Source organism: Corylus avellana, chromosome 4, assembly GCF_965113065.1.
Source record: "Corylus avellana chromosome 4, dhCorAvel1.hap1.2, whole genome shotgun sequence".
In the NCBI taxonomy this organism is placed as follows: domain Eukaryota; kingdom Viridiplantae; phylum Streptophyta; class Magnoliopsida; order Fagales; family Betulaceae; genus Corylus; species Corylus avellana.
Genome location: NC_142493.1, coordinates 1,695,781 through 1,718,805, shown reverse-complemented (window position 1 = coordinate 1,718,805; position 23,025 = coordinate 1,695,781). Strand labels below are relative to the sequence as shown.

At 35.1% G+C, this 23,025-nt stretch overlaps 1 protein-coding gene and 2 pseudogenes across 2 annotated transcripts; all 3 read left to right on the top strand.

The window, feature by feature from the left end:
• Positions 1-10,293: 10,293 nt before the first annotated feature.
• Positions 10,294-13,551, top strand: LOC148586112 (UPF0481 protein At3g47200-like). Of its 2 annotated transcripts, none has more exons than XM_088515978.1 (3): positions 10,294-10,382; positions 10,477-10,577; positions 12,097-13,551. In XM_088515978.1, the coding sequence occupies exon 3, from the start codon at positions 12,123-12,125 to the stop codon at positions 13,518-13,520; it is 1,398 nt and encodes a 465-aa protein (XP_088372104.1). In that variant the 5' UTR covers positions 10,294-10,382; positions 10,477-10,577; positions 12,097-12,122; the 3' UTR covers positions 13,521-13,551. The 2 variants fall into 2 exon arrangements, with proteins under 2 accessions (XP_088372104.1, XP_088372105.1); XM_088515979.1 differs by having other exon boundaries at positions 10,318-10,382; positions 10,489-10,577.
• A 4,470-nt stretch (positions 13,552-18,021) lies between these two features.
• LOC148586111 (UPF0481 protein At3g47200-like) lies at positions 18,022-19,257 on the top strand (annotated as a pseudogene).
• Positions 19,258-21,786: 2,529 nt separating this feature from the next.
• On the top strand, positions 21,787-23,025 carry LOC148586110 (UPF0481 protein At3g47200-like; annotated as a pseudogene).

Sequence of the window (23,025 nt, the reverse complement as noted above, 5' to 3'; positions counted from 1 at the left end):
TGATAGAAGAAGTATATGATGCCCTACTTCTATTTGTTGACAGTCCCCTTGATTCTTGGGTCTTAGACTCAGGAGTATCTTTTCATACAATAGCGATCCGTGAAATTCTCAAGAACTATGTTGGTGGAAATTTTCGAGAAGGTGTATTTGGCTAATGGAACGGAGCTAGATGTTGTGGGCTTAGGCGATATTCGTATTAGAGTTCACAATGACTCGATATGGAAGCTACAGAAGGTCAGGCATGTTTCGGAGCTGAAGAAGAATCTGATTTCAGTGGGACAACTTGATGAGAAAGGGCATTCAATTCATTTCCACTGTGGAAAGTGGAAGGTCAGCAAGGGAGCTAGGATTTTGGCTCGTGGTCATAAGACGGGTACTCTCTATATGACGATGAACAGCAAAGATACAAATGCTGTTGTAGATACGACTGCTGACTCAAAACTATGGCACCTAAGGCTTGGGCACATGAGCGAGAAAGAGATGAAGGTACTTATGTCAAAAGGGAAACTACCAGGGCTAAAGTCAGTTGAGTCTGATTTGTGTGAAGGCTACATCCTAGGAAAGCAGAAGAAGGTGAGTTTCGCGGAAGTTGGCAAAGCACCTAAGCTTGGAAAGCTGGAGCTAGTACACACAGATTTGTGGGGTCCCGCACCAGTGGCATCTCTTGGAGGCTCTCAGTATTACATCACATTTATTGATGACTCAAGCAGGAAGGTATGGGTTTATTTATTGAAAAGTAAATTTGATGTATTTGAGACTTTTAAGGAATGGAAGACCATGGTTGAGACTAAAACGGGCTTGAAGCTCAAGCATTTGAGATCAGACAATGGAGGAGAATACGAAGACAGGGGGTTTAAACAGTTTTACACAGTGAATGGGATTAGAATGGAGAAAACTATCTCGGGAATGTCGCAGCAGAATGGCGTGGCTGAGTGCATGAACAAGACTCTCAGTGAGCGTGCCAAGAGTATAAGATTGCATGCTGGGTTACCAAAGACTTTCTGGGCTGATGCAGTGAGCACTGCTGCATACCTGATAAATAGGGGGTCTTTCGTTCCCCTGAGCCATAGACTACCGGAAGAAGTCTGGAGTGAAAAAGAGGTAAATCTTTCATATCTGAAAGTTTTTGGTTGTGCTTCGTATGTCCATGTTGAGTCTGATGCTATGAGTAAACTAGATGGTAAATCTAGTAAGTGTTTCTTCATTGGATATAGAGATGAGGACTTCGGTTATCGATTTTGGGATGATCAAAATCAGAAAATCATTAGAAGTCGGAATGTGACTTTTAATGAGTGTGCTATGTACAAGGATGGGTCAAGTGCAGAACCTAAAGTTACAAAGCATGAACCGAAGAAGTCTGAGTTTGTTAACTTAGATGAGCTTTCTGAAAGTACAGTGCAGAAAGAGAAACAATTCATGGAGGAAACAATTCAACACCATTACAAATCAATTGTCGTCGGTGGAAATTAATTTTGATGATGAGGTTCACGCGCTGATCGTCTTGGCATCTTTGCCAAATAGCTGGGAAGCAGTGAGGATGGCTGTGAGTAACTCTGTAGGAAAGAGTAAACTGAGCTATGAAGACGTCAGGGATTTGATTCTCAGTGAAGAGGTTCGCAGAAAAGATGCAGGTGAAGACTCTTGTTTTGATGCTGCTTTAAACCTCGAAACTCGGGGTAGATGACAAGATAGAAACTCTGGTCAAGGCAGATCAAATTCCAGAAAAGAGAGAAGCAAATTCAGATTCGGCCAACAACCTGAGTGTTGGAACTGTGGCAAGACTGGCCACTACAAGAAGAATTGCAGGGAACTGCAGAAGGTGACTGGGAATGATTATGCAAACATAGTGATAGAAGAAGTATATGATGCCCTACTTCTATTTGTTGACAGTCCCCTTGATTCTTGGGTCTTAGACTCAGGAGTATCTTTTCATACGACAGCGATCCGTGAAATTCTCGAGAACTATGTTGGTGGAGATTTCGAGAAGGTGTATTTGGCTAATGGAACGGAGCTAGATGTTGTGGGCTTAGGCGATATTCACATTAGAGTTCACAGTGACTCGGTATGGAAGCTACAGAAGGTCAGGCATGTTTCGGAGCTGAAAAGAATCTAATTTCAGTGGGACAGCTTGATGAGGAAAGGCATTCAATTCATTTCCACTGTGGAAAGTGGAAAGTCAGCAAAGGAGCTAGGATTTTGGCTCGTGGTCATAAGACGGGTACTCTCTATATGACGATGAACAGTAAAGATACAAATGCTGTTGTAGATACGACTGCTGACTCAAAACTATGACACCTAAGGCTTGGGCACATAAGCGAGAAAGAGATGAAGATACTTATGTCAAAAGGGAAACTACCAGGGCTAAAGTCAGTTGAGTCTGATTTGTGTGAAGGCTGCATCATAGGGAAGCAGAAGAAGGTGAGTTTCGCGGAAGTTGGCAAAGCACCTAAGCTTGGAAAGTTGGAGCTAGTACACACAGATTTGTGGGGTCCCGCACCAGTGGCATCTCTTGGAGGCTCGCGGTATTACATCACATTTATTGATGACTCAAGCAGGAAGGTATGGGTTTATTTCTTGAAAAGTAAATCTGATGTATTTGAGACTTTTAAGAAATGGAAGACCATGGTTTAGACTGAAATGGGCTTGAAGCTCAAGCATTTGAGATCAGACAATGGAGGAGAATACGAAGACAGGGGGTTTAAACAGTTTTGCACAGTGAATGGGATTAGAATGGAGAAAACTATCTCGAGAATGCCGTAGCAGAATGGTGTGGCTGAGTGCATGAACAAGACTCTCAGTGAGCGTGCCAGGAGTATAAGATTGCATGCTGGGTTACCAAAGACTTTCTGGGCTGATGCAGTGAGCAATGCTGCATGCCTGATAATAGGGGGTCTTTCGTTCTCCTGAGCCATAGATTACCGGAAGAAGTCTGGAGTGAAAAAGAGGTAAATCTTTCACATCTGAAAGTTTTTGGTTGTGCTTCGTATGTCCATGTTGAGTCTGATGCTATGAGTAAACTAGATGATAAATCTAGTAAGTGTTTCTTCATTGGATATGGAGATGAGATTTTCAGTTATCGATTTTGGGATGATCAAAATCAGAAAATCATTAGAAGTCGGAATGTGACTTTTAATGAGTGTGCTATGTACAAGGATGGGTTAAGTGCAGAACCTAAAGTTACAAAGCATGAACCGAAGAAGTCTGAGTTTGTTAACTTAGATGAGCTTTTTGAAAGTACAATGCAGAAAAAGAAACAATTCATGGAGGTGGAGCTTGATGAACAGTGTTCACTCACATATGAATGTGATGATGGAGAATCTTCAAGAGACTCACAATACTGGAAAGAGTTTTATTCTTTAGCAAGAGGCAAAGAGAAACATGTTCAAAAGGCACCAGAAAGGTATGGCTTTGAGGATACAGTTTCTTTTGCTCTAACGACTTGTAGTGGAGATCCATCGTCTACTCAGAATAGTACACTGAAAGAGGTGGAGTTACTACGAAGAGGTAAAACTTGGGAATCCGGAGAATTACCTAAGGGAAAGAAGGCTAAAGGGTGCAGATGGGTCTACAGGAAGAAAGGGTCATCGGAGAAAGCTGTATGGTCGACGAGGCTGATAGGGAGGCATGGTGTAATGTCTAAATCAAGTCCTATGCTCAAGTTCAAAAGGCGCTTGGACTTGAGGGATACTTGTGGAGTGTGATTGCCCTTGGGGGCTGAGGCGGAGACATCCGAAGGAGACACGTTTTGTTAAACTTGATGGGTTTCAAGTCAAGGTGGAGATTGTTAAGGCATGTGACTTAAAGCCATCAAGCATGTGCTTGTGGGACCCAATTGGTTTATTGTCCTACAAAGCCTTGGAATTAGTTTTCCTTTTTTGGGTCAACTTTGACTCCTTGTCTTGCACGGACTTGGAGTTGTTTCTCTTTGCCAAAATTGAATTCCTTCTCCTAGTTGTATTGGTGTCTTGCACGACCGACTTATGACACTATAAAAGGACTTGCTACGTCCTTGTGAAGTGTGCCAAGCCATATTGCTTCATATGTGTACTAAATTGTGAGCACCAAAGGGAGGAGAAAGAGAGAATTTGAGAGAAGGATGTACAAGGGCTGCCACAATGTTTTCTTCTTGGTGGTTTTTGGAGAAGCCAAAAACAAATGATGAGAAGAAAAGGTGCTGCAGAGTAAGAGAAGAAAATAGGGATCAACCACCATATATTCCAGCGAAAGAAGAGTTTGTACATCTGTCTTTTGTATTCTATTTTGGGAATAATCTCTCTTGTGTGATAGTGAGATTTGGGTGTGTTGGGGTTTTGGGATCTGAGTGATTTTCTCTCTACTATTTTTGTACTCCATCTTTTGATAGTGGATTTTTTCCGGGTCGTCTCCGCCAGTGGATGTAGGCTTGTTAAGCCGAACCACTTAAATCTTTGTGTCATGTGTGATTGCTTATCTTTGTTATTCCGCATTCTTCTTATTTTTCGCATCTCACGGGTCTTGGGAAATAGGATTAATTTCCTAACATGAAGGTTATCTTGAGACGTGATTATTTTATCAATCCTTGGAGAACTACTGCTACCATAGCTGCTACTATCTTGCTAGTGGTCACCTTCACATAAACTGTATGCTCTATAATCTCATTATCATAGATTTGATTTTAGGCAAGATGAGAAAAGAATAATTTGGTCTTTTAGTTTTATTTAGAATACTATTTTTATTGAAGTTATTAGTATTTACTTTTATGTATTATATAATTTTTAAGAGTTGAATTATTTTATAATTCAATAATGAGTTTCACACGAAGTCAATCAAATTAGGGTTAGGATTTTGTCAATGAGCCAACCCTTAATTAGGATAGAGCATGTGGTGTGCCCGTTTAGCAACTACCAAAGCCCATGGAGCCCATCATGGCCCAGATAAGCCCGAGAAGGGCCAGACATCAACCTACAGATTTTGATAAAGTCCACTTGAATCCAACCATAGTTGTTGCAGAGTCATAGAGAGATAACAGTTTACTATAAACATTGTGTTAGATTGCTATATTTTGATTTGTAATTTTGGATTTTATATTGCTGTAGCCGGCAATTTTCTGGCCGCATCTCCGGTTGCAGCCAGTGGCAACCATTCTTGGCCGCCGTCGCAAAAAAAAAAGAAAAAGAAGCAAACTCCATCTAGAGTTTGAGAGGATGTTAAAATAGATGTTTGAATGTATTCAAATCTTATTTGATACTATTTCCACCTATTATACTTGTATTAATTCTCCTCACTTACCCAATTATCTTATTTGTATTATCCTCATCTACTCCAATGCTCCTATAAATATAATTCTTCTGTATTGTAAAATCTCATTAAAGAATAAGAGAAAAAAAAAATGTAGCATTTTAAGGCTTTAATATGTGAGTGTAAACCTCATACAACAAACCAAGTAATTCTTTCGTACTTCTATCTTCTTGGGACTTACAAAGATGCACCTCTATGTTCCTCCCTAATTAGTTTTTCTTTCTTCAACGCGTTTAAGATCCTTTTCTCATCATTTTGACCCTAATTTCTAGGGCTTCCGCTTATGCAATTCAGCTTAATTTTATGTTTTAAAGATGGCTTTGTAATTAAGCACGTACGTTATAGTCTTAAAAAGTCGTTCAAACAAGTGTACACACCCAACTAGCCTTCAGTCTCTATTTGACCTTTGATTGTAGGTACTCGTGGACTTGGGCTCGAGTGATCATCTTCAAATAAGGGTGCTAGCTAAATTTTACAACCTGAATTCCATATAGTGCAAGCTACACCGTTACTTTCTTCAAATAAGGGCCCTAGCTAGATTTTACAACCTGAATTCCATATATTGCAAGTTACGTTGTTGCTTTTTTCAGAAAAAGGACATTAACTAGATTTTACAACCTGGATTCCTTAACTCTATCCTATCCAAAGTGTATCATATCATATCATGCAACATGATTACTACAGACAATTACATTTCTCGTAAGCCTTAAATTTTCATTGTTTAATATGTTTATCATATATAATTCATATGCAACACTTGAATCATGGATCCGATAATATTACACTTAACCATACAAATATATAATAATGGTTTCTAACACCTAAAGTGGGCATGCCTTATAGAAAACCGTGGCTCATCTTGGACATTGGGATAGTCCTCGTAATGTGAGGGGCCCAACAATTAGAAATGACACCAAAAGTTTGTCCGTGACTTGTTGAAGGTGAAAAACGAGATTGATGGATAGTGGGTTCTTGGGTTGGGCATTCGGAAATCAAAAGTTAGAAAGGTTTTTTTATTTATTTTAAATTATGATTATTTTAAAAGTTTAAGCGGAGAGGGAAGTAAATTTAATAATTTAATTAATATTTTAACAATTCTCTCACGTGTGAGTTTAAATTCAATTTTAAAATGTGAGGCCCAACACTTATAATTTTTAATTGAAATGAGGAGTAAATAACATAGCTAGGTTTGAACTCAAGATCTTTATCTTTGATACCATGCTCAAAACTAAAGCTTATAGGAAAATATAAATTTAATCATTTAATCAATAATTTAATAACTTCTCACACATGTAGGCTCAAATTCACTTCTAAAATGCGAAACCCAACATGTATATTCAAATATGATTTAATTTTGATCACAATTAATTACAATAAAACCAATTTCATAATTTAAGCGGATAAGAATTAAGGAGGATAACCTTTCGGCACGGCAAAAATTCTCCCTTTCTGTCTTCATGAGCGAGAATCTACTGGAGGAAAGTGAGGTAGAGAGTGAGATCTAGAAAGGGAGAGAGGTTCGGCTGGGGGAAAGGAAAGAAGAAAACAGAGAGTGAGAGAGGGAGATGTGACCAGGGAAAGAAGACGGAGATGAGAGAGATGAAAAGAAAAAGAAAAATGTTTTTAGAATAAAAAAAAATATTATTTTAATGAAAATGAAAATAATATTTTAATGATGTAGGAAATGACAAAGGGAAGCTATTGTGGAGTTTTTGTAGGTAGGAAAGCAAAAAGTAGTTTGGATCCTTAAACATAGAGAAAATGATTAGGTAACTGCTGAAAATGCTCTAACCATCTCTATGATGAATAGAGATTTACGGCTGCCATGAGGTAGCCAAGCGTCAGACACTTTACCTATTTTTTTTTTCTTTTAAAAAAAAAATTGAAGAAAATAGATATTAAAGAGAAATTTAAATTTGAAGTATTAGCATTAAGTTTGAGGTATTATCACAAAATTTGAGGCATTAGCACTAAATTTAAGATGATCGAATCCCTTTTGGGTGACACAATCCCTAAAAGGTTAACCTTCCACCCTTAAATTTTAGTTTTGAATTCATAAACAAGTTTTGAGGCATTAAAAATTAAATATTAACTCATAAAAATATAACTAAAAAAATGACAATTTTTTTTAATTATTTTTTTTTAATACATGTCTGACGCTAGGCTGCCTTTTGGCAGCTGCATAGCAGCACTCCTCTATGACATGCCTTGTAGTATTTTAAACCCCCAATAATACAAAATTAAATGAGGTTTCCTAATGATTCTCAGGCCTAATTGGAGAATTAAGGAAATTGATTTGTATTGATATTTGTATTGTTGTGATTCATTAAATTTGGGGAAAAGTTTTCTTTCAAAATGTACTTGAATTTTATTTTTTTCAATTCAACTTGAGTATCAAATTATGTTAATGGCAAACTGTTAATAGCAAACCCTTTTGAATGTAAAGGAATAGGATCCTCTCCGGTCTATTTGGGACTGGAGAATATTCAGTTAATGGCAAAGATCTGTCTAGAGGGATCTTACGGCCATAAATAGGACATCTGTCCCATTAATATAAATAATAATAAAATATTATTTATACTTTAAAAATAATTAAAAATGAAAAAATATTTTAAAAAAAAACTAAGGGGTAGCCGGACCACCACCGTTGGCCTGTGGGTGGCTTCAGCCACCTATGGCCATTGGGGGTGGTCCGGCCATCCCCAAGTAGGGGTGTCAACTTAGTCCGATTTTTTGATTTTTGGCTTAAATCGAGGATCGAAACCGAAGTACCCCGATTCTTAGTTTTGGGCAACCAGAACCGAGAACCAGGTCCCAGTTACCAGTCGGTTCCGGTTTGTACCCAGTCCAGTAACCGGTTTTTTTAAGAAAGAAAACACAATTCCAATACCCACACACCCACACACCCACGATGCTTATCCAGCATAGCATCACAATTCGCCTTCACCTAGTTCATAGGAGGCTTCCTCCACTTCTTGGAATCCTCCAACAAAACAGAGGCCCCTTCTCCTCCTGCAAAGCTGCCCTGAAGTCTTCAATCACAGAAGAAACCCTTCTAACAATCTCATTTGGATGAAGCCATGAAGGAAAATACCCTCATGGATCCATTTATTCCTCCGAACCCAAATACCGTGGGCAATTTCAACAAACACCAAGAAATCGTCAATAGAGCATTTGGAAAACAAAAACTCAGCAAGACGAAGGAAATCAAACACCAAAGGCACCGATTTTTGGAACATTCGAGTTGTGGTTTTAAAACATTTGAAAGTAATGACTAAAACATGGCAAGGAGGGAGTTTGAAAACATTCGAACGTGTGGGGAGGGTGATGTTGATGGTCACGGAGCGAGAGAGGGAGATGAAGCGAGAAAGAGAGAGTCTGAGAGAGAGAGAGAGAGAGGCCAGGTGCTGTAGTTTGAAGAGAAAAATGAGAAAGAGACGGACGGAATGGGCGTGAGCTGTGAAGTTGTGAAATGAAGAAACCTAAACCTAAAAATTTTTAATATATAAGAGATATCCCAGTTTCCGATAACCCGGTAATAACAGGGTATCAGAACCGGGGTACCCAATTTTTAGTTTTTTTCAACCAGAATCGAAATCGGGTCCCTAGTTTCTTGGTTTCTCAGTTTTTCGATTCCGATTTTTCGGTAATTTTTGACACCCTTACTCCCGAGGCCCAAATTAAAAATAAAAAAAATAAAAAAAATAAAAAAAAATTCCACCCATAACCACCCATAATTTTTTTATTATTTTAATTTTTATTTATTTTTTAAATATTAATTAATATTTTTTTTTTATTAAGAGAATACGGCACATTCGTAGTGATAGAATTTCCTTAAAGAATTTCCAGCCACTTTGTATTCAAGAGACGTTAGGTTCCATTAATTATGTCACCTTGGTGGGCAACAACTACATGATAGAATTAGAAACAATTCAAAAGGGCAATCGTCAAACACACCCTCAATAACTGTACCTACGTGTATCTTATCCACACGTTTCTCCTCTGAAAAGGCGGTGAGAAAGGATCAACAGCTATCCGTACGCGTAGCGCCTCTTTTCCATAAAATCATCATCATCTTTAGACATATATCAAGGGCCTACAACATGCATAATTATTTTCAATCTATCAACCTCTCACGCTTCACATGCACGAAGGCCAGTAGACAGACATGTGATTCACGAGCATGTAATAAATGATTCTCAGTTGTTCTGATCAAGTTAATGAGGGTCTCTTAGGGCACGGTTGAAATTGTATTTGATAAATAAAATTTTTAAGTCAAAAAAATATTTTTTGAAAAGGTTTTATTTTTAAATTTTTGTCAAAAGTATGTTTTTGTCATATTTAAAATAAAAAAATCCCAAAAAAAAAAAACTTTTGAAAATTTTGATCAAATATGAAAGCTTTTGTTTGATACAAATTTTTAAATACTAAAAGTATTTTTTAAGTTCTTTTAACACTTATCATTTTTTTTAACTGAATTGAAGAAAATTTTGACAAAACACAGTTTAAAGAAAAACTATGACTCATTTCCTAACTCAAGGGACCATCGTCACATAGTATCACACGTGTGTGCCCAGTCACAAAGATCACACCCAACCAGAGCACTACTCAATGGTGAGAGGACACCTAGCAAGAAATTAATAGAAGAGATGGAACCCACAAATATAAGAACACAACTAAAGTATACACAAAATCATGAATCCTATTTTTTCCATACTAAAGACATCGATCTCTCTTAAGAAAAAGAAACGCGAATGACAGGGAATTGTCCTACACGCACAATAATAGATAACAGCTGGCAATTGTCCTACGCCCACAATAATAGATAGTAGAAGGGAACCACGCATTTTTCTTCATGAGGTAGATTTTGACTTGCGTCCCACTGACAAATAATATGTAACACTCATGGAATTTGAGCATATATTGGGCTACATTTTTGTACACGTACGGTGTATGCTCAATCATTTCACCATTACTGTTAAAGAGTCAAAGCCTATATCTATCTATAATTAGTAATAGCAATTGATTTCCCTAGAGAGCCACACAGCAGATCTACATCTCATTTGCAGGAGCTCAAGGGCCGTGTCTAAGTTTCTTATACTCAGGTGAAAACCCTCCCTTATTTTTTTATTTTTTAGTTTTATTTTATTATTTACCAGTGGAATAATATCTCCCTCTCTCTCACTCTCTGGTACTTAGTTTTAGCTGCAGTTCCAAAATACTGGTTCTCTATTAAACCTAGATCGGGTTTTTGCCATCCTCCAAGAACAACCTGAAATCCTCCTGGGAAGCTTAAAGAGGTAATTTGTGAATTTTTCACTTCAAACCCTAATTTCCTTAACAGTTAAAGAAGTACTTAAATGATCAAATTTATCAATTCTTATAAATTTAAACTTGTAAGACAAGCGGTGATTTAACAATTTTCTCTTTTTCGGCTTGAGTGTTGGTGGGTGTAGCAGTTCTCTTGTTTGAGAGCCACACAACACTACGGCAGATCTAGTGCTGTGTAGATATACATGTGTGATCGAGTTTAAAAAAGATTTGAGTTTTACAATATTGATTTTCTTTTAAAAGGATGAATAATTAATATAATTTAATTGGGCAAAAATTTATAAGCTTAAGCTTTTAGATTAAATAATGTCTTAACATATATGTTATATTATAGTTTCACTGAGGACTCTCTCAAAATGTTAATTTCCATAACAAATTCAAAGGTGCAGACAAGCGAGGCTCAATAGAGACCATGGCTCCCAAAATAATTCTTTTTCTTCTTCTACTTGAAAAAGAAGAAGAAAAAAGCCCCCAAATTACTATAAATGGTCTCCCCAAAAATATTGAAAGAGAAAAGTAGGATATCCTCAAAACTAATCTCGAATTTGTTTCAATTAGTGCTGTGCGTGATAGTTGTATTGTCCTAAATCATTAATTCACGATATAGTTATATTTGTTTCAATTAGCAGTTTTAAGTGGATATTATTTATTTAAAAAAAAAAATGACATTTACCCTTATTTCTCTCACTCAAGTTTTAGAAAATAATATTCACTTAAGACTAATTAAGAAAACCTTAAGAGTTTCCAAGAGATAGCTCAATCAGTTAGGACCACGCCTAATAAAACAAAGGTCATTAGTTTGAATTCTTCTCCCCACTCTTCTGTAGACATGTAAAAAAAAAAAAAAAATTAAGAAAAAACATAGCATTTTCGGAATATGAAAAGCATTTCACCAATTAATTGATAAGAAAATAAAAAACACATATAAACAATTTTCATTTTCAATAATATGGCCTCAAAACTGTAAGACATGCACTCGATTTTTTATTTTTTTGACATATTTGCACAAGAGGGAGAAGGGGAGGGAGATTCGAATTAGTGATTTTCGCTTCATTAGGCGTAGTCCTAGTCGATTGAGCTACCTCTTTGGGCTAAAATGTGAAAGTTATTGTGAATTATTGTGAAAGTTAAAGGGCTAAAATGTATTTTTGCTCAAACTTATTTTTCAAGGTCTTCTGTGTACGTATCGCTTTTTAATCGTCTACACACGCAGCTAATAAGTTTCTTTAAGGTGAAAGCTCCCCTCTTCTTGCTTTCTTTCCTTTTTGTTTTTTTTTTTTAAAGGTGGAATTATCTCTCTCTCTCTCTCTCTCTCTCTGGTTTATAGCATTCTCTATTGCTCTTACGTTTGCTGTGGTTTAACATGGACGTTGCCGCTTTTGATAAAAGCTCAATCAAAGTTGCTCTGCATAAGAATTTCTATTTCTTTTTTTTTCTTTTTTTTTTTAAAAAAAATTTAATGCTAGTGACCATTGTCTTTGTCATTAGGGAAATTAAGAAAGGCAACTTGCTAGATGGAAAAATTAGCATGCGCAGAAATTCAGGAAGAAGCAAATGCTTCATTGAATAATGTGAATGAAAATTCTGAAGGTGAATGGGAAGCAAACAGTACAAGCGGAAATGAAAGCCAAAATGAAGAAGTTGATAGAGAAGCAAATGCTTCAACTGGAAATGAAAATCAAGACAGGGTGTTGGCAAATAACATCACAGAAATGCTAGAAAGGTCAGAGCCTCCCTTATCACCTGAATGTTTTATTTACAGGGTTCCACATGTTATTCGGAAATTTAACGAAGAAGCCTACACTCCTCGGGTTATATCAATAGGGCCTTTTCACCGTGGCAATAAAAGATTGGAAACCATGGAAATGGTGAAAGTGAGATATTTCAAGAAATTTGTGCAAAAGGCTGCGCTAAATGTTGAGAATTTAGTAAGCATTATAAGGGGTATGGAAGGATATGTTCGTCGTTGTTATGGAGAGACTAGCAGACTTAGCAGCGATAATTATGTGAAAATGATCTTGCTGGATGCAAGCTTCATTATTGTGTTTTTCCTGAGAGGCCAACACATAGAATGGATACGTGACAACAACTTTACAGTATTTAAACGACTGTTGATTAATACCATATATGACGACTTGCGGTTGTTAGAAAATCAACTTCCTTTCTTTGTTATTGAAGAATTATACAAACGTGCATTCGCATCGCACTCAAACTACCCTTCCTTCATTAAGCTTTCCTTTGAAGAGCTTTCATGTGGCTACCCTCAGAAAATGCCACCCAATCCCAATTTGAAAACAATGCACTTTGTTGATTTGTTAAGAACCGTTTTTTTGCATCCATCACAAAGGCTACAATCTTCAAACCGCAACGGAGAATTTACACATTTGTACACTGCAAGCCAGTTGCACGAGGCAGGAGTGAAATTTAAGGTTGGCTCAAGCGAATGCTTATTTGACTTAAAATTCAGAAACGGAGTGCTGGAAATACCATGCTTAAAATTAGGTGATAGAGAAGAGTCTATTTTTCGAAACCTCATAGCCTTGGAGCAATGTTGCTATCCGTATGCTGCTTATGTTACCGATTATATTATCGTAATGGATTCCCTTATCAACACTGTCAAAGATGTGGATTTACTTGTGCAAAAGGGAATCCTGATTAATTGGCTAGGCGAGCACGATGCAGCCAAAGCTTTGGTCAACAATCTTTTGAAGAGAACTATACATGTAAACATGAACTCCGATTATTGTGATCTCTGTGAACATTTGAATACATTCTATGAGGATCCTCGACATAGTTGGAAGGCCACCTTGAGACGTGATTATTTTAGCACTCCTTGGAGAATTGGTTCTACTGTAGCTGCTATTATTTTGTTGATGCTTACTTTCATACAAATTGTACGCTCATTCTATTGAAGTTTGTGTATTTTTAATGGTATTGGGCTTCATTGTGATTACTTTTTATTATTCGATTATTCTTATTGTTTTAGGAGCTTGAGGTTTGTAGGATTGCTGTTTTCAAGAAAATTTTACTAAACGTTTTGCATTTGCACTCAATTATAATTTGCCACATTTTTTTTATACTGTTATGCTATATGCTCTATTTGTTTATACTCTTTGGAATCACAATTTTTTAATTATACACTCTTGAGATATTTTCCATCAATTATTCAGGATTGCTACCAATTGCTACTTTGTTAAGAATTTTTTTTGGGAAAAATATAATATAAAATAGCCCATCAATCTGTCAACTGTTTGCGATACAATCCTACAATGTTTAAATGTACTAAAATAGCATAACAAAGTAACAGCATGTGACAAAATAGTCGCTCCATTAGTCAGCCTCGACAATTTGGATGGAAATCAATCACGTGCCATCCACATGAGTATTTTTTAATTAAACTTCCTAAAATGCGCTTATTTTGAAAATAGATGCATCCAATAATTAAATCAAAGCTCTCGCCAAATTGGCAAATTCTACCTCTCAAAACCATGCAATCATCTACATCAATCTCTTGGTCCTTCTTAAAAAAGGTCTTGAAAAACCTACTTTTCACAGCTCGTAAACAATGGAGAATGTTTCAAGTGACGTTAATCAATCATGTTGAACTTTCGCTCTTCTTCTAAGTTCTAAATCGCAGATGCAAGAGGTTTGCGTGTTAAGCAAAGTTGACATATTGATTATTATTAACGGAGATGTACGCGATATTATAAAAAAACATTTCTTCATTATGCTACGTACTCTCATTTGTTTCAATTAGTACTCTAATAATTGTATCGTATTCATTCATTTTAATTAATGAAATTTAGTCAATCTTGAAGTCTACTTGGCATATAAAAGGCATTTCATCTTATATTTGACAAGAAAATAAAAGGACACAAATAAACCCAAAAAAAAAGAAAAAAGTGCTGGAAATGCCATGCTTAGATCTACAAGATACCAGAGTCTTTTTTTGAAACCGCAAGGCCTGAACAATGTTGCTATTTTTTCTTTTTTTGGTATTTTGACACTTTCTTCCCCTTTTTTTCAAGTAAATTTGCTTAGAAAAAAGAAAGTAATATTATTATTATAATTATAATTTATTTACAATTTACTGATACATGTCCGTATGTAATTGAAATCACATCATCCATTAAAAATAATTTTAACATTCTCCAAGAGTCCAAATCATATATTGATAAGTGTAATTAAGTTGTAAAAAAATCATTTCAATCCCAAGCAAGCAACCATTTCAAGCTCATTAATTACCCTGCTTTCAATGCAAACAGTGACACAGGACTTATGTCATCCGATGCAAACAGGAATTATGTCATCAAATCCAAACAGGACTTGCATCATCTCTTACAAAATGATAAATTTGTACTAGTTTCCCATGTGGGATTCTTATCTTATCAGGTCCACAAATGTAAACACAGTGATTCAATTAAATTATGAATAGACTAGTAAACACACGTGATTCACGAGCATAGCAATCAATCATTTAAATTAGGATTTGTTTTTTTCGAAATAAAATGAATTCTATATATTATTTTTCTTTAAATTAGGATTCTTTGAAATTCTTAAGATATTAATGATATGTTCGTTTGTTTCTTCATTTTGAAATTGTCCATTAAATTCATTTCCCATTTTTCATGCATAAATCCAAGCATACGTGCACCTCACGTTACTGATGAAGTCTACTCCACCTAGAAAATGGTTGCCTTCTTCAAATAAGGGCCCTAGATAGGTTTTACAACTTGGATTCCATAGCACAAGAGTTATGCCAGAAAGAAAAGCATATTTTTATTGAATAATACTAAAATGAAGATTTATGTTCTTATTGTGTCTCTTAAAATTGATGTAACTTTTAAAATTTTATTAAGTTTGTGACAAATTTTTATTAAATTTTGATCAAATTGTGATTATAAAAGTCATATCAATTTCAGAAACACAAAAAAAAAAAAAAAAAAAACATAAGGGTAGCATTTAGCTTCTTAGAGCATTTCTAATATATTAGATAATTTTTTCATAATAGCTATTTTTAGTTAATATCACCCAATTTTCATCACCTGCAAATTAGGTTCAAAAGAGGTAAAATACAATTTTTGCTACACTTGCTATTCCCTAGAGCACATTAAAAAATAAATAAAATAAAAAATTATTCTCTTGTTGTAGAAAGAGTCAACGGGTTGCGTGCTTTCTATATCTTTGCTCTTGTCTTTATCCTTAAAACACATTAAAATATATATATATATATATATATATATATATATATAAGAATAGAATAAATAGTTTGTTAGAATGTGTATTAGAAAGTTAATAACAATAATATATAAAAAATAAAATAAAATTAAAAAAAAAAAAAAGCTTATTTTGAGTAACTAAAATAAATAGTATTGCAGAAGATCATATTCTTAAGAATTTGGAAGTTCAATTAAAAGTCTATCCAATAATCATGAAAAGAAGAAAAGCATGCACACGAGAACTAAACATACCGAACCCAAATTGGCCAAAGAATGGAAAGCTTGATGAACTATTACTTTAGCCCTTGCGAATGCTCTACCCCACCAAAATAGCTTTTTAATAACTTTTTAGCCCTTGCTTTTGAATGTGGGTTTTTATACGAAGTTTGCATTTTAGGGAAAGTACACATAGCCTCATCCAATTAGTAACCACCATGCAATGTAGTCCATTCATACATAAAAACAAAAAGACAAAAAGTACCATTGATAAAAAAAAAAAAATAATAAAAAAAAAAAAAAAAAAGGAAAAATGTTTTCTTTCCATTATTTTATCTAAGGTATTTTTTTTTTTTTTTTAGTACGTAAGAGTACATTACAATTGTAATGTAATTCGGATTTAATATTATTACAATTGAAAGGTTAGAATCACCATTACAAATTGCAGTGCAGTTAAAGAGGGTTATCTATAATTTTTCCTTAGAATTTTATAATCAGGCCATTAGTATCAAGCAAATAGGGGCCAAATTTTTATTTTTAATTAGCCCATATATATATATATATATATATATATATATACCTCAAGATTATGAAAATTTAATAATATGGGAAGGGCCATCCGGCCATGGCCCATATATGCAGGCTGCCTGCTACGTACGTCCATCTCTGGACAACACTTCGTTTGGAAACTCTTTTTTTTTTTTCTTTTTTTTTTAAATGTCCATACATGAGGGGGAGAGAGGAAATTCAAATTAGTGACATCCGTTTTATGAGGCATGGTCCCTATCTATTGAGGACGAGAACTACCCTAAGTGCAAAAAGAAGTGTTACACTTCTCAATTTTTTTTTTTCAAATGATGTATCACTGTCTATGAGATTTATTATTTTGAAAAAATGTGTCAATAAATCATGGAATGGTGATAGATGATTTGAAAAAAAACAAAAAAAATAAAAATAGAAAGTGTAACGTTGCAAAATGTAGTAATAGTACTTAAAGGGCTAAAAATGTAATTTTGACCTAACTTTATTTTCTTTATAACCCAACCGAACCCTCTATTGTTTGAGAGCCAAACAGCAGATCGATCTACATTTCATTTCCAAGAGCTGAGAGTCTGTTGTGTGCGGCTTAAGAGATAAGGCGAAAACCCCCACTCCTCTGTGTTTTTTATTTATTTATTTTTTATTTTTTAACCAGTGGAATAATCTCTCCCTGTCTCCCACTCTCTTGTACATACATATACCATTCTCTAATTTGCTCTTACGTTTGCTAGCTGTGGTTAACATATAGACTTTGCCGCTCAATTAATTAAAGTTTGCAAGGAACTCTGCGTAGTTCTACTTCCTCTTGTTTTAAGGTTGTTTTTTTGTTGCTTAGAGAAAAGAAGAAAAAAAAAAAGTTGTATTTCAGCGCCTTTTTTTTTTTTTTTTTTGTAAATATTAGAGCAAATTACATTCAAGATTTCAAGGCACCACATGGTGCTGAAAGGGGATATGGCCCCAAAAGCTCTCATATGAACCATAACAGAATTTGTTCAGTACGCCCCACATTATAAATTTATCTTTTAAAAATTAAATAAAATTAATTAGCCTAATTTACTTGATGAATAGGAATGGTCATATTGTACCAAATTGTGAAATACAGATTCATGCAGGATTTTATTTTTGTGTTGTCACCAATGAATAAATAAGAATTAAAATTCGATTCAGGCTTCTGGTATTCAATTCTCATTGTTGCCATTAAAATATTTCTACTAGTATCAGTTGAGAGTTCAGCTATCACATCAAATAATCCTAATTTATTTCTAAATTTTTTTGTGAATATCAAAGATTTAAAAGTACGTAGAACTTAGGAAAGAAAAAGTCAACATGAGCTTTTTGTAGGGTCATGGAAACTATTTTCCTATGTTTTTAATGCTAGTGACCCATGCCTTTGTCTTTGTCATTAGGAAATTTAAGAAAGGCTGTTTGCTAGATGGAAATGGAATCCATTGCAAACCACATGAAAGAATTGCTAAATAGCTCGGAGCCTTCGGCCTTGTCACGTGAATGTTGCATCTACAGGGTTCCAAATAATATTCGTAAATTGAACGAAAAAGCCTACACTCCTCAGATTATATCAGTAGGGCCTCTTCACCATGGGGATAAAAAATTGGAAACCATGGAAACAATTAAAGTGAGATATTTCAAGATATTTGTGGAAAAGACTGCGTTAAATGTGGAGGATTTAGTAAGTACTATACAGTATCGGGAAGGAGATGTTTGTCGTTGTTATGCAGAGACTAGTGAACTTACAAGTGAACATTATGTGAAAATGATCATACTGGATGCGAGCTTTATTATTGTGCTTTTCTTGATGATCCATAACCCTACGGGATGGCTGAGTGAAGACGACTTTACACCATTTATGCAACAATTGCTGACTTGTGATGCATTTCATGACATGTGTTTGCTTGAAAATCAACTTCCGTTCTTTGTTATCGAGGAATTATACAACCATGTATTTGCATCTTACTCAAAGTACCCTTCCTTTACTCAGCTTACCATTGGATTCTTTAGTAGCTACGATACTCAACAAATGCGTCTTGATCCCAATTCGAAAATAATGCACTTTGTTGATTTGTTAAGAACCTTTTTCAACCTCCATCACAAAGGTTGCAACAAATAAATCAAGGCAAAAAAGTTGGGCATTAGTACGCTGCAAGCCAATTGCACGAGGTAGGAGTGAGATTTGAGGTGGGCTCAAGCAAATGCGTATTTGACTTAAACTTCTCAAACAGAGTGTTGAAAATACCATGCATAAAATTATTCAATGAAACAGAGTCTCTTTTCGAAACCTCGTGGCCTTAGAGCAATGCCACTATAGGTATGAAGCTTATGTTACCGATTATATTCGCCTATTGAATTTTCTTATAGGCACTGCCAAAGATGCGGATTTACTTGTACGAAAGAAGGTCTTTGTTAATCGTTTTGGCGAAATATAGCAATGAAGTGCCAACTTTCATCAACGGTCTTTGCAAAAATATTAGTGTTCCAAGCACAAACTCCGATTATTGTGTTCTATGTGAAGGTTTACGATTGTTGGCATAGATGGGAGACAACTTTGAGACGTGATTATTTGAGAACACCTTGGAAAATTGTTTCTACCAAAGATGCAATTATCTTGTTGGTGCTCACGATCATACAAACTATATGCTCTATCATCTCATTACTGTAGATTTGAGGTTTGTGTAATTTTAATGGTATTAGATTGCTTTGTGATAAGATTTTATTGTTCGATTATTTTTAGGGAAAAATACATTTTACCCCTGAACTATCCATCAATTTATACTTTGATTTCCAATGTTTAAAAAGTGATACTTGACCTCCCCTCCCCCCAAACTTTCAAATTGTTGCAATTCGGCCATTCTGACTTGTTTTTTTTTTTTTTTTTTTTTTTTTCCAAAATGTCTCTATCTCAAGTTAAAAAAAATTAAAAATTAAAAATTAAGGGGTGTTCGGTCTGGGGTGGCTCCCAACTAGGGTGGCCAGCCACCCCTTACTTTTTATTTATTTATTTATTTATTTTATTTTTTTTAACTTGGGATAGAGGTATTTTGGGGAAAAAATAGTCAGAATGATCGATTTACAACAATTTGGAAGTTTGGGGGAGTCAAGTGTCACTTTTTAAATATTTGAGGTCAAAGTATAAATGAGTAGATAGTTTATGGGGGTAAAATGTATTTTCCCCTTATTTTTTTTGTTTTAAGAGTTCAAGGTTCGTGAGATTGCAGTCTACGACTTGAAAATTTTAAATTTGACTTAAGTATTAACTTTTTACTTGTGCACTCAATTATAGTATGCCACATTTTTTTTATACCGTAATACTATCTACTCTATTTGCAATATTCTTTATACTCTTTGAAATCATACCTTTTAATTACAGGACTTATGTCATCCAATTAATGCAAACAAGACTTATGTCATCCAATCCAAACAGGACTTACGTCATCTCTTACAAAATGATAAATTCGTACTGGTTTCCCATGTGGGATTCTTATCTTATCAGGTCCACAAATGCAAACACAGTGATTCAATTAAATTACAAATAGACTAGTAAACAAACGTGATTCACGAGCGTCATCCATGGCCAAACGGTGGCCCTTGGGGAGCTACCCCCAAGGGCAAATAATAATAAATAAATAAATTATTTTGTTTTTTATTTTTTATTTTAAAATTAATTAATATTTTATTATTATTTATTTAGTGGGACACGTGACATCACGGTAGGCGTTGAATCTCTTTCAAGAGATTCTGACCGTGAATTCTAGAATTTGGAATTCACCCCTAATTCGAGGGGATCTTGGTCCTTTTTTTTTTTTTTGGCACATATCATTCATTCGAATCATTTCTCTCATTTAGCCTTACTTAAAACTAAATGAATTTTTTTTTTCCTGATGATTCTACGTGATTTTATGTGAATATTATTTTTTTTTTAAAAGTAGAAATAAACTTACTTTATTGACCACTCATACATTCTTTTAGAAAATAATATTAACTTAAGATGAAAAGAGCACCAAAAAAAAAAAAAACTACAAAAAATCATAGCATTTCTCTAAAATTCACCACCGTTCACCTAAAAATCTAGCAAGAATATGTGAAGCAAGCCCCATAACTTTGTTTTTTTTTTTTTTTGAAATGAGTCATTCTTTTAATAACATCAAACAAAAGAATCTTGCTCAGCAAGTACAATGTCCTCAATACACATAGGACTATCCTCCATTCATACCTGATTTAAAGATTGGTCAAGGGCTAGTTTTGCTAAACGATGGGCCACTTCGTTTGCCTCCCTCCCCACATGTCCGACTATTCAAGATGACTTTGCTATCTTCAATTAATTGCCCATACCGACTCATTCATCTTGACGCAAAATGTTTACAATTTCAAGAGCATCACCCTCCAAAAAACCCATTGATGACCTAAATTTTTGCAAAAAACACCCTTTCAAGTAGCCACAGCCTCCGCTAATGTCGGGTTAGTAATATAAAGCTCCATAATGCACATAGAGGCCAAAACAAAGCCGGCCCTCCGCAAGCCGCATAACTTACTCGTCCACTCATGTCTCGAATTTTATATATATTATAAGTGTAAGTAATTAATATAATATAGTTTTTTTTTTTTCAAATTATGTGTCACTATTTATTATTTTGAAAAATGTGTCACCAACTCATGGAATGATGACAAATTATTTGAAAAAAACAAAATAAATAAATAATGTAGCATTTCTCAATTGCAAAATATAGTGATAGTTAAAAGGGCTAAAATGTATTTTTGCCCTAACTTCATTTTCTTTATAACCCAATCGAACCCTCTATTGTTTGAGAGCCAAACAGCAGATCTACATTTCATTTCCAGGAGCTGAAAGTCTGTTGTGTGTGGCTCATAAAGTCGTGGACTTGTGGCACACTCACGGAGATAATGTGAAAACCACCACTCCTCTATTTTTTTTATTTTTTTTATTTACCAGTGGAATAATTTCTCCCTCTCTCTGAGTACTCTCTGCTACTTACATATACCATTCTCTATTGCTCTTACGTTTGCTGTGGTTAACATGTAGAATTTGTCGCTCAATTAAAGTTTGCAAGCTGGGGACTCTGCGTAGTACTACTTCCAATGTTTTTAATGCTAGTGACCCATTCCTTTGTCTTTGTCATTAGGAAATTTAAGAAAGGTTGCTTGCTTGATGGAAGAATCATCAAGTGTAGAAATGGAATCCATAGCGAGCCACATGACGGAATTGCTAAAAAGCTCGGAGCCCCCGTTGTCACGTGAATGTTGTATCTACAGGGTTCCAAATAATATTCGCAAATTGAACAAAGAAGCCTACAATCCTGAGGTTATATCAATAGGGCCTCTTCACCATGGCGATAAAAGATTGGAAACAATGGAAAAGATTAAAGTGAGATATTTCAAGAGATTTGTAGAAAAGGGTGCCTTAAAGGTGGAGGATTTAGTAAGTACTATACAGGGTAGGGAACGAGATGTTCGTCGTTGTTATGCAGAGACTAGAGAACTTAGAAGTGATGATTATGTGAAAATGATCATACTGGATGCGAGCTTTATTATTGTGCTTTTCTTGATATCCCAGGTTGAGGGATGGCAGATTGACAACGACTGAAAGCATTTATGCGACGATTGATGGATGATACATATCATGACATGTGTTTGCTTGAAAGTCAACTTCCTTTCTTTGTCATTGAAGAATTATACAACAGTGCATTTCCATCTTACTCAGGGCACCCTACCTTTACGCAGCTTACCATTAGAGTCTTTAGTGTCAAGAACACTCAAGAAATGCATCTTGATCCCAATTCGAAAATAATGCACTTTGCTGATTTGTTAAGAACCTTTTTCCTACCTCCATCACAAAGGTTACAACAAATAACAAAAGGCAAAAAAGGTTCCACATTTGTACACTGCAAGCCAGTTGCACGAGGCAGGAGTGAGATTTAAGGTGAGCTCAAACAAATGCTTATTTGACTGAAACTTCAAAGATGGAGTGCTGAAAATACCATGCGCAGAATTATTCAATGAAACAGAGTTTTTTTTTCGAAACCTCGTGGCCTTAGAGCAATGCCACTATAGGTATGATGCTTATGTTACCGATTATATTCACTTATTGGATTTTCTTATAGACACTTCCAAAGATGTGGATTTACTTGTATGAAAGAAGATCTTTGTTAATCGTTTTGGCGACAGCAATGAAGTGATAACTTTCATCAACGGTCTTTGCAAAGATATTATTGTTCCAAGCACAAACTCTGATTACTGTGTTCTATGTGATGGTTTAAATTCATTCTATAACGATCATTGGCATAGATGGGTGGCAATCTTGAGACGTGATTATTTGAGCACACCTTGCAGAATTGCTTCAACCATAGCTGCTATTATCTTGTTGGTGTTTATGCTCATACAAACTATATGCTCTATCATCTCATTACTGTAG

Coding starts and splice junctions, on each gene's coding strand:
- LOC148586112 (XM_088515978.1), top strand. CDS start 12,123: ATGGAAAAATTAGCATGCGCAGAAATTCAGGAAGAAGCAAATGCTTCA.